Genomic DNA, 16,959 nt, shown 5'->3' on the forward strand with positions numbered 1-16,959 from the left:
CATTTCGAAGCAGTAAACTGTTTAGGGGAGTGGGAGCCTGGAGGACACTTCAGGCCCAGGGGCCGGGCAGGGGCTACATCAGCTCTAAGACTGGAAAATTGCAGGCAGAGGGGTCCAGAAACCATGGAAGTTGATTAACCAGTGGTAGTGAAAGTAAAATCATGCCACCTCTGATCGCCAGTGTCATCGCAGGGTGACTCCTTTTCTCCTCCTTAGTCCATCAACATATTTCTGTTTGCTCCAGAAGCGCGAGGATATAGGCAGACAGTGTAAAAACTACAGGAAAGTAACCAGGTTTCTTAGAATCCTGTTTATATTCTGTCCCTTCGCCTGCCTTACTGAGCCTTGAGGCAGCAATTGCAGTGCATGGGTAGCAGGAGCTTCCCCTTGCTATCTCTCGCTCACTCGCTCAACAGCTCCTTCAACTAATGCAGTTGGGGACCCCTAGTGCACTGTTTTCATTCTAAGCCGAGCTCAGGCACCACTCTCACGCAGGCTCCTTCACAGCCCCTAGGTTGCGTGACCTGCGCCTCCCGAATGGATCAACACTCCAGTTCCTCCTGTCGGAGGAGGACTGGGGCCTTTAACTTAACCCCGGCCGGCCCGGGCCCTTCATCGTGATATATAAATATATCAGACTGTGTATGGCCACCGCTACTAGGCCAGGCAGAGGAAGAAGCGCAGCCATGGGGCGCAGCAGAGTATTATCATCAAACCACAGGTGTAACATCAACACGCTAAAAAAACTAATAAAAAAGCAGCGTTGGTTTGGCAATGGACATGTCTACCGGAATGATTACTTACTGTTACATGGTGAGCTGGGCACTGCCTTAATTCACTGAGATGGGCCTGGTGTGGTGTTGCTACTGCTCTCAACGCAGTCGAGCTCACTTGAATACTGCTGATGACTCATTGGGGGTGTGGCAATTTGGAACAAAATCTGCGCATGAAGCCTGGCTGCCACGCAGACCCTACACCTGCCGGACCAAATCCAGCCCAATTTGCCTATTCAGTGTCCCGCCCAGCAGCAACACTGACCAAAGGGCAGCAAAAACAGTAACATATCTGCCAAAGTTTCAGATTGCTTATGTGTGACATTTTCATGGTTTAGTGTACTTATGAGTGACTTTCAAGACCAAATGTGTGACATTTAAAGTGACACTTTCGCACGAGCAAAATCAAGCAATGGAAATATCAGAAATGACACCCATTTGAGCAACAAGAAACTCTAAATAGATCTTAAAGCTGTTGCACTAACTTAGTTCCTTATGATAAAAGCAGTAACCCATGAAATTATCCATATTAGCTGGTGGTACACTTTCTTTGCAGCAGGCATATTAACCCTCTGTGCTTCTTTATGAGGAGTCAAACTGCCAGTGGCCAAAACTCTGATTTCTTTCCAACAGGCACATTTATCATCAGTTCTCTTTGACATTTTTATTGTTGCCTAGAAAAGTGATAGACACATAAGTAACTCTGCAGCAGGTGCTTTTAAACGCATATGTTGTAATGTAAGCACAGCACCTCACCCCAGCTCAGTGTCAGGTGGGGCTGAACACCAAGCAATAAAAGGATTTCTGTGACAAAAGCAGTAACCCATTGAGCTATCCACATTATATGCATAGTACACGTTCTTTGCAGCACCTACATTAATCCTCTGAGCTACTTTATGGCAACCGCTACGAGACAAAAGCGAGAACATGAATCATGAGTTTCCTTTCACTTACCAACTCGCTCAGCAAAGGCAGTGCTTGGAAAAATAATGTCTGCATCGGGCTGGTGCTATGGCTGCAGCGGTCTGTGGACTCGCACATGCTCACAGCCGAGAGCTGCTCAGGCCAATTGCTGATGAAGATAGGAGCGTTCAGTGGCGGATTCTCATCTATGTCTGCAGTACTGTCGAAGTTATCCTGAGAGCTCGTGTCTTTGCACACTGGAGTTCAGAGCAGGTCCGTGCCCTGTGCCTTTTAAAGATACAGCAAGCTCTCACCGACCACTGGACACAAACAGGTGACACGCGGATATATGTCCAAAAATCAGGACTGTCCTTGCAAATGCGGGACCTCTGGTCTCCCTACCAGAGGGGAAATGTCCCTGTTTCAATCACCTCCCTTCTACTACCGGCTTCGGCTAGCACCTCCCAGCTGTAAACCATTCCTTGAGTGTTAGCAGAGCTGAGAACAAAGTAAAAAGTCTTCACCACGTCTTGCTCTTGAGAATCCTTCCAGTGTGCACGAAAGCACAAGGCCCACCTGGCTCTGGCATGCCGACTGACTCTGCTAGGATAATAATAAACTGTGAAGTTCTCGGGAACGAGCCAGGCTGTGCTCCCCAACTTCGACAGACCCCTCTCTGCCTCACGCAAGACATTTGTACCACTGCTGCAGGTTTTTTTTTTGTATTTGGAAAGATCAAAATTAATATTTTCGAGGTTGCACGCTACTACCTTTCTTATGTTCGGTTCCAGGCGCGGTACTCGGACCGAAGTCACCACAGGGAGCCATTCAAATTCAGCTCTCTGTTTCCAGGCACTGGACCTTGTACTGATCCAGAGTTACAGCCAGCAGTCTAGTGTTTCTTGTATGCCCTACACTAGACACCCACCCACCACTGATGTCACTGGTCAGGTGACACAGCTCTAATAAAAGGGGCCGAGCGCACGTGCTCGAGGCCAGTTGTAACCAGTACCTGACTGTGTCTGCGTCAGTCCTTTCTATCATGAGGGCCCAGGGCCCCCAACATTACATTGGCGACGAGGCGGACGCTAGCCACGCGTGCCGCAGCTGAAGATCCCCGGGAAAGAAGAAGGGAAGTGCCCATGTGCAGGGCATTCCCCTGGGGAAGCGGCGCCGGCCGCCGAGAGGCCTGCAGGGCGTAAGCCGAGCCCTGGGCCTGCCTGCAGACACGAAGGTGACTGGGAGCCTACCCCACACCTGTGAGCCCAGCCTGCAAGGCCCCCTGCGTGGGTTGATGAAGAGTGGACCGTGCAGAGCCCACCTGCGTCGGCTGCCACCGCATGGTAACCTCCGCGGAGCCCACCCGCGTGGAGGAGAAAAGGCCCGTCGGCCGAAGGTGAGCCCAAGCACCGAAAGCGGAGCCCACCCGCAACAGTCAAAACGCCATAATGGCGGTCGCCAGCCGGCGCCGCCGAAAAACACAAAGCGGAGCCTACCCGCTATAAATAAACTGTGCCCCTAGTATAGCGAGGCCAGCGGAGCCCACCCGCGGCCTGCCTGCAGCAGCGTCGTCTGCCCCCGCCGCACAGCGTGTGTGCCCTGAGGCTGTGGCGGCGGAGTGAATAAACTCAACCAAAGAACGCCCGCAGCGTGTGGAGAGCTGCAGGGCGCCAATTAACTAAAGCGGAGCCTACCCGCCATAATCAATAATGTTGACCCACCCGCGAGTAACCCAATATTCAGCGGAGCTCACCCGCTGAATAGCGCTGTCACCCCCACCCCGCGCCGCGTGTGAAGTGTGGCTGCGGCGGTGGGGTGAGGGAAAAGGAGAGATCCAGCGCAGACAGCAGCCGGGGGAAACGAAGCGCTAGCCCCCCCTGTGCAGCAAAACTCTCGAGCGGACTCCATCCGTGCTCTCCCCACCCCCTGCGCCGCCCAAGTAGGACAATGCCCGCGGCGGGGAGGGGAGGATCGTCAAAGCAACACTCACTGCAACGAAAGGAAGCACTAATGCTCAATGCGCACGAGAGGGTCCACAGCCTTCCCTTCGTGTAGCGCGGACTTCCCCCCCCCACGCATCACACCTGCAGCGAAGACCTTGCCCCCAGCTGACACAAACACATAAACACTCACCTGGAGGGCCCTGCTGAGGTCTGCCCTGCTCCGCCTCAGCTTCGATGCTCGCCGGCCGGTGCAGGAGGACTGGAGCCACAACACCACGTGTGCCTACCGCCAACAGAGACACCCATTGGCCGGTACCATGTGTTTTTCTCCTGGTCCCTTCATTGCCTGCAACAGTGGGGTTTGTGACTGCCAATTCACAAGGGGAGCCGAGGTCACAGGCTACTGTTCACCCAGAGAAGAGGGGAAGAAAAGATATCTCGATTCCAAGTAAACAGCCCGGGGCCCCAATACCCGGACCACAGTTCACATAAGGCTACACTGCCATCTAGTGGATTTTGTGCAACACTCCACCCCAGCAAAGGTGAAATGCAATTGTAGAGTGACACGAGCTAGCAGGCAGCAGTGTGCCTGAAAGACCATAACGCAGCACAAGAAAAGCACAGACGCCGTCAGCAGGATACACTGGTGTTACAAGAAATACGAGGTGACTGCGCATCAACGCAACCACAGTGTTCACAAACCCACCGTCACTGCCCAGTGACACAGGACAACATAGAACTGCGCAGGAACGCGCCAGAAGAACTTCACACCCGCAGGACAGCGCAGCACTGCGCCAGGAGTGCCAGAAGTCAGGAGCGCCCAGTGACGCTGCACAGCGACACACCAACGCCACAGACCAGCATTGTGCGAGACCGCGCAAGGAGTGAAGGAACTCCACACCTCAGAACCAAACAGCACTGCGCAGGACCGCGCAAGGAGTGAAGGAACTCTACGCCACCACGACCGAGTAACGCAGGGATCGCGTCCTCGGAGACCTGTCAGTAGGTCACAGCGAAGATGACTTGCCAAAAAGTCACCGCCAGATGCAGACCAGGCCGTTGGTCACCCGGGAAGAAAAGGAGAAGATGACCAGGCCGTTGGTCACCCGGAAAGAAAAGGAGAAGATGACCAGGCTGTTGGTCACCCGGAAAGGAGAAGATGACCAGGCCGTTGGTCACCCGGAAAGAAAAGGAGAAGATGACCAGGCTGTTGGTCACCCGGAAAGGAGAAGATGACCAGGCCGTTGGTCACCCGGAAAGAAAAGGAGAAGATGACCAGGCCGTTGGTCACCCGGAAAAGAAAAGGAGAAGATGACCAGGCCGTTGGTCACCCGGAAAGAAAAGGAGAAGATGACCAGGCCGTTGGTCACCCGGAAAGAAAAGGAGAAGATGACCAGGCCGTTGGTCACCCGGAAAGAAAAGGAGAAGATGACCAGGCTGTTGGTCACCCGGAAAGGAGAAGATGACCAGGCCGTTGGTCACCCAGAAGGAAAAGAAAGGAGAAGCGGACAGTCAGAAGATCACGACTGCAAAGACATGCCAGAAGATCAAAGGCATAGCAACTGAATAGATCAAGAAGAGGTCCATGGACGGGACCCAGAAGAGGTCTGATGACACCGACCCGCAGTAAAGAAGGAGCGACAGGAAGAAAGGTGCGATGCCTGGTTTGGCCATCGGAAGAAGAGGAGGCGTGTCCTAAGGGTAGGACGCAACCAGGGAGATTCGTGTGGAGTGCACGCCACACGGAGATGGCCTGGGTGATTGAAGAAAAGAAAGGGACCGACCACGTCGTGAAAGGAATGGAGGAGAAGAAGGGTAGTGAGTGCCACTCGAAGACCACAAGAAGTGAAGAGGTGTGACCAGTCAACTCACACACCCATCAGAAGAAGATGGCGACATGCACCGGAACACCGGAGTGCAGCGGAGAACAAGGCCTGGCATGAACACCGGCGGCACAAGTCAAAGATATCCATCTACAAGCCATCCATCAATGTGGCGATCGTAGAAGATAGCAAGTTTGGACTGTTGACAACATTCTACCTTTGGGGTTGAGCGGAAGATTGAATGGCGAGAGTGCTCACACATCCGGCTGAGGAACTGACCACTCCACATCAACCCGTGGCAGCCCAATAAGCAAAGGCCTCAAGGGACTCTGGTGGCAGCAAGTCCTGCAAGAGAGACGGATCCATGACGGTGCGTCTGCAAGACCCACGGAGAGGAAAGCTTTGCGTGCAAGAAAAGAGTCAACAGCGTAACCTTCAGGTGGAACTCGGACACAACGGTGAAGATCGTGGAGCGCCCCGCTCACGGCCCGAAGGCTATGGTGGAGCAACATGACCGACAACACCAGTCCAGTGGAAGCCTGGCAAAGAGGTCCTCCCGGACATCTTGTGAGAGAGGAATACCGGCGAAGAGGGGCATCCTAGTGAGAGGGATGTATGCACCTACTCCTTTCATCTGCCCAGAAATACTTTGAAGCCTGCTCAGAGACATCACCAAGGACCAGGACTGAAGAGGAGAACCGAGAAGACAAACAATGCTCGGATCACGTCATCCTTCTATCTAAACTACCAACTGTCACCAGTGGTGCCAAGCAAAGGCAAGACCGAGAACAATGTCCAAGCGGCGCAGATAGAAAATAGGACCCGCTGAACAACGGCAAATCATGTCACAGTGACTCATGAGTCCTGAATGCAGTAACTACACCATCTGCGATCTGCAATCCACCAAAGAGACTCATTTCAATTTACAGAGTCCAGTGTTATATTGCACGTACATTTTTCATTCCCACAGGTTGAACTTTATCGTGGGGTTTGCAAACTGCATTTTTCTTCCACAGGTTGGACTTTCATTTGTCTTAATTTTCCCGAAGTTTGGGAGGGATGTACTGATCCAGAGTTACAGCCAGCAGTCTAGTGTTTTTTGTATGCCCTACACTAGACACCCACCCACCACTGATGTCACTGGTCAGGTGACACAGCTCTAATAAAAGGGGCCGAGCGCACGTGCTCGAGGCCAGTTGTAACCAGTACCTGACTGTGTCTGCGTCAGTCCTTTCTATCATGAGGGCCCAGGGCCCCCAACATTACAGACCTCACCTGAGTAAAGCGCAGTGCCTCCGGAAGGCGCCCGGAACAGGAGCAAAGTGCAGGAAAGAGAACAACAAGAGCAAGGAATTGTTTCCGGCCTGACCGCATGCGCACCACAGTCTCACGACTCCAGTCGTCGAGGCCCGGCCGCCGCTTCTGACTGACCTCACTTCCTTCCTGTAAAGGACGTCAGGTCATGATGCCCCCACATGGCCTCGGTAATTGGACAGGTGACGTGAATCAGTGACTAACTGTGACAGCGGGTGGGAATGTATTTGTTTCAATTATGCAGGCACAGAGGCAGCACTACTAGCCTGCCTGGCAGATTGTAACATTAAACCACTGACTCTCTCACCCAAAGCCGCACCACCCTTCACCGGGGACTCGGGAGAGCAGAACAACACTGCGCCGAGGCCGTAGGTACATACACAGAATTTAAATATCAATCATCAATATCATGTGTGACATCACGTGCAGCAACGTGTGTAGACCCGGCCCTACAAAGGAAGTGCCGGTGCTAAGCACCGGAAAGCACCGGCACAAATTAAGCCCTGGGTAACACCAAATCAGTCCATCCCCATTTTTAACTTATCAAGCCATGTGCTATCAGAAAAAGAAATTGAGGTTTTATCAGCTGGCCTCAGTTTCATCCCAACGTATAAAAATGACCTTTTTGAAACCAAACTTGAAATGTACAGATTCTTCAGATCTGTGAGATTAAAAAACTTTTTTGCCAATAATATTGGTAACAGAAATCAAGGCATAACGGGCCTTCGTTGCCCCTCCACCTTTTACCCCCTAAACTCCATGGTGAGGAAAGAAGTGATCACATTCGAGAATACTGTCTTGATTGAAATAGATAATCTGTTCAAGAAGAGACTGCAATACAAGTCGAACTTCCCTATAGACCAACAAAAAGCGTTACGAAATCTCCAAACATTGGATAATACCCTAATCAAACCTGCAGGTAAAGGGGGAGGAATAGTGCTCTGGGAACGCAATAAGTACAACATGGAAATGCTCAAACAATTATCTAATAAATCCAACTATAGGGAATTGACAACTAACCCTACTTCCCGACTGACTAAAGAAATTTGTCCTTAAGCAAAGAAGGCTTGGAGGGAGGCTGGCTCAACGATAAGGAAGCGGCTTTTCTTATCAACAAAACACCAACAGTGCCAGCAATATACCTATTGCCTAAAGTTCACAAGAGCCTATCAGATCCCCCCGGACGACCTATAGTGTCCGGTTGCAATTCCATACTCAAACCTTTAGCACAATATGCGGATCATTTCATTAGACCATTTGCCACTAAGTCACCCTCGTACATTAGGGACACAATGGCTGTAATTAATGCAGTAGAGAACTTCGAATTCAATCCCATGGAAGACATTCTTGTCACCATGGATATTGAAAGTTTGTATACAAACATCCCGCAACTGGAAGTAATATCCATTCTCACAGATCTATTAAATGACAGACCCAGACCACATGAGGTGCCCACTGAATTCATAATCGAGTGTGTACGCATATCTTTATGTGAAAATTTCTTCCTATATGAGAACAACTTCTACCAGCAACTTAATGGAGTTGCCATGAGTGCAGTGTATGCCCCAGATATAGCTAATATCTATGTTTCCCATTTCGAAAATCTATTTGTTCACGATGTATCCAACCCTTTCTTGAGTAACATCCGAAAGTGGTTGCGATACATCGATGATGTATTTTTGGTCTGGCATGGGTCTGAGACAGAACTACAAAACTTTCATGTCTGGTTAAACAATCAAAAGTCTAATTTGAAATTTACTCTTGAATATAATCCATTTGAAATGAACTTCTTGGATATATATATATAAAGAGTGATATGACCAATCATTTATATACAAGTTTATACACTAAGCCAACATCACGCAACACTCTACTGAAATATCAAAGTCATCATCCCCAAGCCCTCAAAGATGGGCTACCGTTTGGGCAATTTCTACGTTTGCGTAGAAACTGCACCTTAAGATCTGACTAATTTACTGAAGCTAAAATACTAAAGGATAAACTGAAGGCTAGTGGGTATCCCTCTAAGCTCCTAAAAAGATCTCTCAAAAGAGCCTGGTATAATCCAAGAGAAGAACTTCTGAAAGGTAAAGACCGCCCCAAGAAAGAGAATCTAGTATGTGTATCCACCTTTGGCACTCATGCCAATGCAATCAAGAAAATCATATTAAAACATTGGAACTTGTTAGTATCAATCCCTGAATTGATCCAAAAGCCGCTTTTTTCCTTTAAAAGAGGCACCAACCTGCAGGATCGGTTAGTCCACGCGTATGACAACGCCAAAGAGCAACATGTGGTTGATAATATGAGACAATTGACACCTATTATGGGTCACTTTAAGTGTTGTAGCTGCCAAGCCTGCCATACTACACAAACAGTAAAAACCTGTAACATCAATGGAATCAAATTGATTATGAAGTCCTTCTCCAACTGCAATACTGCTAACGTGGTATATTGCATTAAATGCCCTTGTGAGCTACACTATATCGGCAAGACTATTCAGCCTGTTAAGAAACGGATACTTCAGCATCAGTCTCGCATCCGATGTAAGGTAAAATCTGCTCCACTTGTTGAGCACTATCTCAGATCAGGCCACACTTTTGACCAAATGACCTGGTGGGTCATTGAGGTAGTCAAACCGACAAAACGGCAACAAAATGTTGACCGTAATTTGACACTTAGGGAAGGAAAACACATTTGTAATGCCAACACTATTGAGAAAGGGCTTAACAGCGCCACTGAATGGCACTCACTTGCGTGTCTGTAAAACCTCAGGTTTGGCCTGTATTCATTTCAACAATTTAGGTGTAAACTGGTTGTGAACTAGGAGGGATTCTCTTTAGGCTAGCTGTAAACTGGGACACAACCAGGAGGGCCCCATAACGTTGTCTACTATGTACAGAATAATTGACATATTTAACAATGATGATCTCATAGATCTATTAAATCAAAGTCAGAATTTATTGACATTAAATGTGTTGCACTTTTCTGTCTCTAGATACTACAATAATGTTTTTGACTTCCTAATGCGGATGTTTGTCTGTTTCCCCAAATTCTGTGTAATCTGAAATGTTTCTACAATGTTTGTTTCTAACTACATAATCTCCACAGTACTTATTTAAACATCGGCAAACGCGAACAGATATGTAGTCATAAACTAGATCATGAAACACTCATTCTGCTAGCGTGACAATACATACTAGGAGCCATATATAAATATTAGATATACTAAAGACCTTTTTCACTACCGCTACAAAATGGCCGACTGTTTGTCTAATATAACACAGGACGTTTTCAAAAACTCTAGTCCTCTGTCGATCTCCAAACGACATTTGTATAAATTTGTGTGAACCCACGGTCACAATCTTTGCATCCTTTGCTGAAGCATCTACTGTGTGGGGACAGACTCTGACTCATTGGACTCAGGTATTTATAAATAGGAGGCCCTGTACATTCAGCTCCCTAAACAAATTGTATAGATTGATGTCCATGGATTGGAAACTAAATTGGACGGTCGCCTCTTATTTATTTTTAGAGCAGACTGCCTCACTCGAAAAACATTGACAAGAAGGCGTTGTTACACCCTCTAATATACAAGGTATGTAACGGCCCTCAGATATTTACCAACATTTCTGAAACAGAATGTCAACTAGTGTAGACCTTCCAAAGGCTCTAATTTGATTTCTCTCTTTATGTATCGTAATTAGGGAATCCTTTAAAACTAACGAGGACCCTCTCTCTAAACCTGTGGCCTATGGAAACGATCAAATAGCTATCCAAAAATAACGAGGACCCTGTTTTTAAATTCGTGATTTCTGGACCCGACTGACCAGACAGGTACCTAATGACTTATTTAGATATTATTCATCTTCAATCTCACAATGTCTTAAAAAAACCTGACAACTTTAGCTACTCATAATTCTGGTCTTTTGAAGAAATCGCTTAACCCGATGCTACAATATATATTGTCTCTCAAGGGCTCTGACCAGTCAGTTTTGTTTGTCAATAATGCTAACAATATAGAGTGCCCAATTCAAGCGTGTAGTAAACAAGAGTATAAAAAGACTTTCGCATGTGGAAGACAAAGCCATCTTCTCCCACAGGCGTCACGCCTGGATGACACTGTGCACATACAAATCACCGGGGCTACAAGCTTACTTCGGTCTGGGGTATGGCAGGAAAACTAAAGAAGCTTTTTTAAAACACAGGCTTGGAATCCTACCAGTCATACCACATCTTCAACCATGGCTGAGACGGAACTGTGGGTCAAAATGTAGGCTGTGTGGTGAAGGTAATAAAAATTTTGAACATATGCTATGCACCTGCTTGGGGCTGAAAGAGGAAAGAGTAGCCCTGCTAAAAACCGGTTTTAATGAACGAAGAATTCGCACATGTAGACAAGCAGTTCTCGCTTGTTTTGACCCAGATCTTCCACAACTAAATGGGAAGCTGGTGAAATTCTTGAAACTAGTGGAGCTGAAACTAACAAACTATGAATTCGCCCCTGATCAGACCTCTGGAACTATGGTCAAGACATGATGCAATGAACATTGTTGACCTCCCACATGACATTGATTTTTATCATTTCAATTTTTAAAACTAAAGTTTACTGTTTTTAACTTTTTCTTTTTAATTTAATTTTCATCCGAGGATATGTGTTTTAATGTATTTTTGTATTGGTTTTAATTAACCTAAAACAATAAAGTTTACTTACTTACTTACACTCCACCCATCTGGGATACCGGTTGACTCCCATAAGGTAAAAGTTAGGATTTAGTTATATAATAACCCAATTCAATATATGGATATGTGATGATATCGAAATTTAGCTCATTTTACTGTCCTACCATAGGATATTTCATCACACCACACGGAATTATCGAACCAGTAACAGCACTAGACAATTGAATCTCGGGTCTGGGCGCATATAAGAACGAGGTATATAAATATGTTTGAAATAATGGAAATTTTTATGCCACCCCTTTGACATGTCAACAACTTGAGAAATGTATTCATGTCTGAATCAATAGAATATGGTAACCTTTGTGCCACCCCTTTGACATGATAACAACTTGAGAAATATATCCATGTCTGAATCAATAGAATATGGGTGTTTCAGCTGAAATGTTCCGCTTGGTGAATATGGTTTTCCTTCTGTTAACATAGATTTATGTATGACTTAGAATTGATATTGTCTAGGACATGCATTGCATGATACTGAGGTACTTCATGTACATGATCATTTCATCTACAGAATGTTTCGCTTAATCCCATCCATGATGGAAACAATAATAGAAATTCCAAAAGCTTACAATATGCATGGAATCTGTGATTCTACAACTGTCATGATTGTGTTACGATTTATAGGTATATCGAAATTTAATTTTATGTTCAGTAGTTGAGAGCTTTTCTGGGTGTTATATATATTAAGTATATCATCCCTTTAATGGGCTGAGACAGTATTTTAATTTTCAATCTGTTATAATTTTTAGGGTACTCAAGATATGAAATCCATGTCCTGAGGATGGTCTCCTACACGAAAGAATAGAGACCGAAACGTCGACTTTGGTTTTATCTACCATTGAACACTCAATTAATTTTGTAATAGGTAGAAAAGCCTTAGCAATTGATGTAGTAAGGATTGTGTAGACTAATGTTTTTACCCTTCTGCATCTTTGCCTTTTCTTGTACCCAACGTTTTAATTTGATTTGAAAAAAGAAAAAAAATTAAACACTTTTTGTCTATATACACCCGCCTTTTAATTCCTTTTTGCTCTCTCCTTCCACTGATTACTAATAAGTGACAGCCTTCTAATACATATAATTTCTGTTGTTGCATAAACTGCATCATTGGGTTAAATTACTAAGCCCATATGATTCGACTCTCTAAGTGTTTTTAAATTCTGTTGTTTATTAAAATCCCTTGAAGGTACTGTTACCCTACCATATCTTTTGCCCAAACCCTCAAGGGTATATTGGGTTGCCCACTATCAATTCTCGAGGCACCGGAGAAGCTGATCTCAAAGCCCTTCCCTTCGACAAACGACGCCTGAGAGCCATGCCTCCTCTTCTTCTTATGCTTCCTCGACTTCGAACCATGCGAGGTCGATGACTTCGACATGGATCTTTTCCGACCTCTCTTCTCCTTTCTTGATTTCATCATAAAGAGTTTGCCTTCTCTTTCCTTCAAAGCCTTCGGGTTCATCTTGCGACAGCATGAGCATCCCTCGAAGTTGTGGTCCGACGATAAACGCCACAAACAGTCCTCATGGGGGGCCTGTGATGGACATATGACCCCCACACGCTCTACAGGGCTTGAATTCTGACTTCCTCGAAGTCGCCATTGCAAAACTACTGTAGAAACCTGGAGAAGTAACTTGAAACAGTATGGAGTGTCCTAGAAAACCATTACACATTGATGGCGCAGAAAAAAGGGAATTGACATCAACACGCCGGCAAAGCTCTTTTATGGCTCCAGTGACTTCATACGGAGTCGCGAGTGGAGCCATGGCATAGTGACAGCCTCGTCGGCGTGGAGAGCTGGGTAAAAGTTTCCGTAAAATGCTGGCTCAGGGGATTTTCAAAAGGTGAGGAATCCACAGTCAGATGTATCCATCAGAAGCTTAATGCTTACACAGATTCAGCACACTGGTATGTTAGGGTGAACTAAAATAAAACAAATGATTGCCTTCATTGCACTATTTATTTAGCGAGACTCATTGAGGCCATCTGACTCATTTTGCATATGTGCATGAACCAAATTGGCGTTTATTGCTGATGTTTCCCTATCACACACAATTTAGGCATATATTTGTTAAAATACAGCTGTAAATTGAGCACTGGACCCTCCACAACACTCCCTATTCTTTTGCTGGTGTGCATCTATTTAGTGTGCTGGCTCTTTTCTCACAACTCTGTGTCTGTAGTGCGGTGTCATTGTTGGCCAGCCCTCAACTCTAAAAAACTGTAACAGCAATACTGTTTCTTGGAACACCGTCACACCCACGCCGCATCCAAAGCTGGTTTGGGTTCAACATTTCCAAAAATTGAAACAGTTATGAGCACTACATTCTTCATTTAACAATAATTTCTCAAGATTTTTTAATTTATTATTATTGTTGGTAATTGTTGTTTTGCAGTCCATTTTTCAGCTGACTACAAATTTTCTAGCAACAACAACTCAAAACTGTTGATTTCCCTAAGCAGTTAGTGGTTTCTCTCTGGATCATTGATAATGACTGTAGACTTGAAAATCTTTTGCTTTATGCATCCATTATATATAATTATTAGTTTGCAATGCACACTGTGGTGCGACAATTCCAATTTTTTGCTTTGTTTCACCCTGCTCTTTATAAGTGTGAACAGGCTCCATAAAGCTTTTTGAATGAAAAACAACTGAATTTGAATACTTTTTCTCAGCATACCTGTTCTGAACTGATTGTCATGCGATCCTTGAGGACAATCCATATGACGCTTTCCCACAGTGGTGGACTAGTGAGAGAGCCCAGATAGGTCCAGTACTCCAAAGATTTAGGCAGAAGGGACATAGGATCAAAATCGGTGAAAACAATTTTATGATGCTGAAATAAGATCAGTTAATGATCAAAATGATTATTAAATGTAATTAAAAATTGCAATGAATCAATAACATATTTATATAATCCAGCAATTGATTATGTCAATATATATATATATATATATATATATCAACGATTAAAAGGATGTTATAGTTAGGTGAAAGTGGCAGTTAGAACATAACATTTTAAATAAATAAACCACTGAAATTCACCAGTTATAGGTATCTCAAGTACCTATAACCCATGCAGTAAAGAAACTATAACTCACACCCCTGTCATGCACAGTGTTGTCATGAATGCTGTAATTTGAGATGATGCAATATTAACTGTTTAATTCTAAATAAAGCAGACATACTGTATTTGCCAAAGGGTCCAAACACAAATATAATAAAAAGCGGGGGCCCATTTGGCTCTATCTAGGGGTCAGCACATCAACATATATAATGGAGCCATAATCGCTTTGTCAAAAATTCCCCACTCACTATATTCAAATGCTTATTTTTATACATTCACACATTACTATGTTTAATAATAGTTATTTTCACAACTTGTTTTCCATGCAATATTATATTTAAAAAAAACATGAAAAATGTATTTGAGACTTATTTAAAACATTTATCAGGCTACAAATTGCAGCAATAGAACCAGCCTTAAGGGTCCTGCACTCCTGCTGAAGAGCATACAGCGCAGGCTTTTTTAATTTTTTTGAACTAAAGTAACTGATTTATTTTGCATAATTAATTAAAATCATTGCAATATCCGCATCAACATACAACCAGCTGGTAAACCAAAGATGCCATAATAACAAACTAAAAAGACCATTTTGCATTGCTTTCTGTGACTACACTAGAGACATTACTACAGTGCCCACTGTGCAGTATTACAATGTCTATTGTAACTAAGTAGTTATAAAAATACAATCATCGGGTGCAAAGGTATTTTCTGAAAAGAGCAAGTCACAATTTAGTTTAAATGCATTAGGCAAAACAGGCTAAAATTTCATGAAAAGCTGAAGTCTAAGTTTAGACCTAAAGTCTAACTTTGCTATTCCTAAAGTTAGACTTTTGGTCTAAGTTTAGACCAAACAGTTTAACTTTACTTGTAGTAAAGTTAGACGTTAGGTCTAAACTTAGAATTCAGGGCTAAACTTAAACTTTTGGTCTAAGTTTACATTTGTGAATCAGACCCCCTGTTTTTGGCCCAAGGCCCCCCACCAGGCCTATGGTGGAAGGGGATCCCTACCCTTGCCCCCTATATGTTTTTTTCTCCTTTATTCAGGACAGGGGACTGAATCCGATTCTTAATTCTAATTCCATTATATGTTTGCTGATGTGGTAAAAGCCAATCAGATCTTATCGCAAGATATGTTGGCTCAGCATTTCCTTTAGTGGCGTGAAATATCTATAATTGTTGACCCTTCATCTCTTAAAAACTACTGAATGGATGTATACCAAATCACAAAAAACATGCTTTCTGGATCAAGATCTAGTTTTTTGCCAAAATTGGTGTAATACCGTTCAGCCATTTTGGCGGTAGTTGTGTGTAATTGTCAAATTTCGTGAAGATTTGTCAAACCACAGCAAAGGTATAAGCAAACCACAAAAATGCTTTTCTTATGCAAACGTTGTTCTATCTATAACTGTCCATGATAATAATAATAATAATAATAAAAACATAAAAAACTGAAACACTGTCAGTCCCTCATAGAGCTACTCACACACCTACTCACTCACCTATAGTCAATCAGACAGCCATTTACTCACCTAATCAGTTATACACACACCCACTCACTTATTCATACATATACTAACACATACTCACTCACCCATACACTCACACATACAGTCACTCATATACTCAAACACTCAACTATACTGCCTTTCACATATGCAATTACTCACCAATAGTTAGAAATGGGTGTCTCTATTTGGCAAGGGCTTGACGCTTTGTCCAAATAGGGACCCTTCTTCCTAGTCAGGATAAGGGAGTTACACTCCTAAAATAACCCCTGCGCACCCCCTTGGTAGCTTGGCACAAGCAGTCAGGCTTATCTTAGAGAAAGTGTGTAAATCATTTGCACATAACCAACAGTAATACAGTGTAAGCACTACAAAAAGACACCACACCAGTTTAGAAAAAATAGCCAATGTTTTTTTATACTTTAAGACATGACCAAAAACGATACGAATCCAAAATATAGGAATTAAAATTCTACAGTTGTCAAAATAATCTTTAAAAACAGTTCCATTATGTTGATAGCTCTGTCTGGGGCTATCACGGTGTTGTGAGCAAACAAATCCAAAAAGTTCTGGCTGACCGCGCCATCGGGCCAGCTACGGTGTGGGAAGACCCGCAAACAGTACCTTTTAGAAATGCAGCGCGTCGGCGACCTCTCGTTGAGCTTTTCAAAACACGACGTCCACAGGCGTCGGTGTCGGAGGTCGGTGCAGGAGTCGTCAGGGCCCTCGAAGTCACATGCGTTGCAGGTCGACCTCCTCTCTGTTGGGATCAGGAGTGCTGGCATCGGCAGGCGTTGTGTGCTGTGGTGTGAAGTGCAGCGGCGTACGGTGGCCCCCGGTCGCATTGCGAGCAGCGGCTTAGTGGGGCCGTCGGATGGCGTCGTCGG

General features: G+C 44.7%; 1 protein-coding gene across 5 annotated transcripts in view; it reads right to left on the reverse strand.

Annotated features, from left to right (window-relative positions):
* LOC144828696 (carbonic anhydrase 13-like) overlaps positions 1-16,959 on the reverse strand; it is a 796,251-nt gene that overhangs the window by 64,035 nt on the left and 715,257 nt on the right. For 4 of the 5 annotated variants that reach the window (XM_078687082.1, XM_078687079.1, XM_078687081.1 and 1 more), the window contains exon 9: positions 14,181-14,336. The exons of the other annotated variant lie outside the window; for it this stretch is intronic. In XM_078687082.1, the coding sequence (XP_078543208.1) occupies positions 14,181-14,336 (156 nt within the window). The remainder of the gene's footprint in view (positions 1-14,180; positions 14,337-16,959) is intronic. 5 annotated transcript variants of the gene reach the window in all.

Source organism: Lissotriton helveticus, chromosome 4_1 (genome assembly GCF_964261635.1).
Source record: "Lissotriton helveticus chromosome 4_1, aLisHel1.1, whole genome shotgun sequence".
Classification (NCBI taxonomy): domain Eukaryota; kingdom Metazoa; phylum Chordata; class Amphibia; order Caudata; family Salamandridae; genus Lissotriton; species Lissotriton helveticus.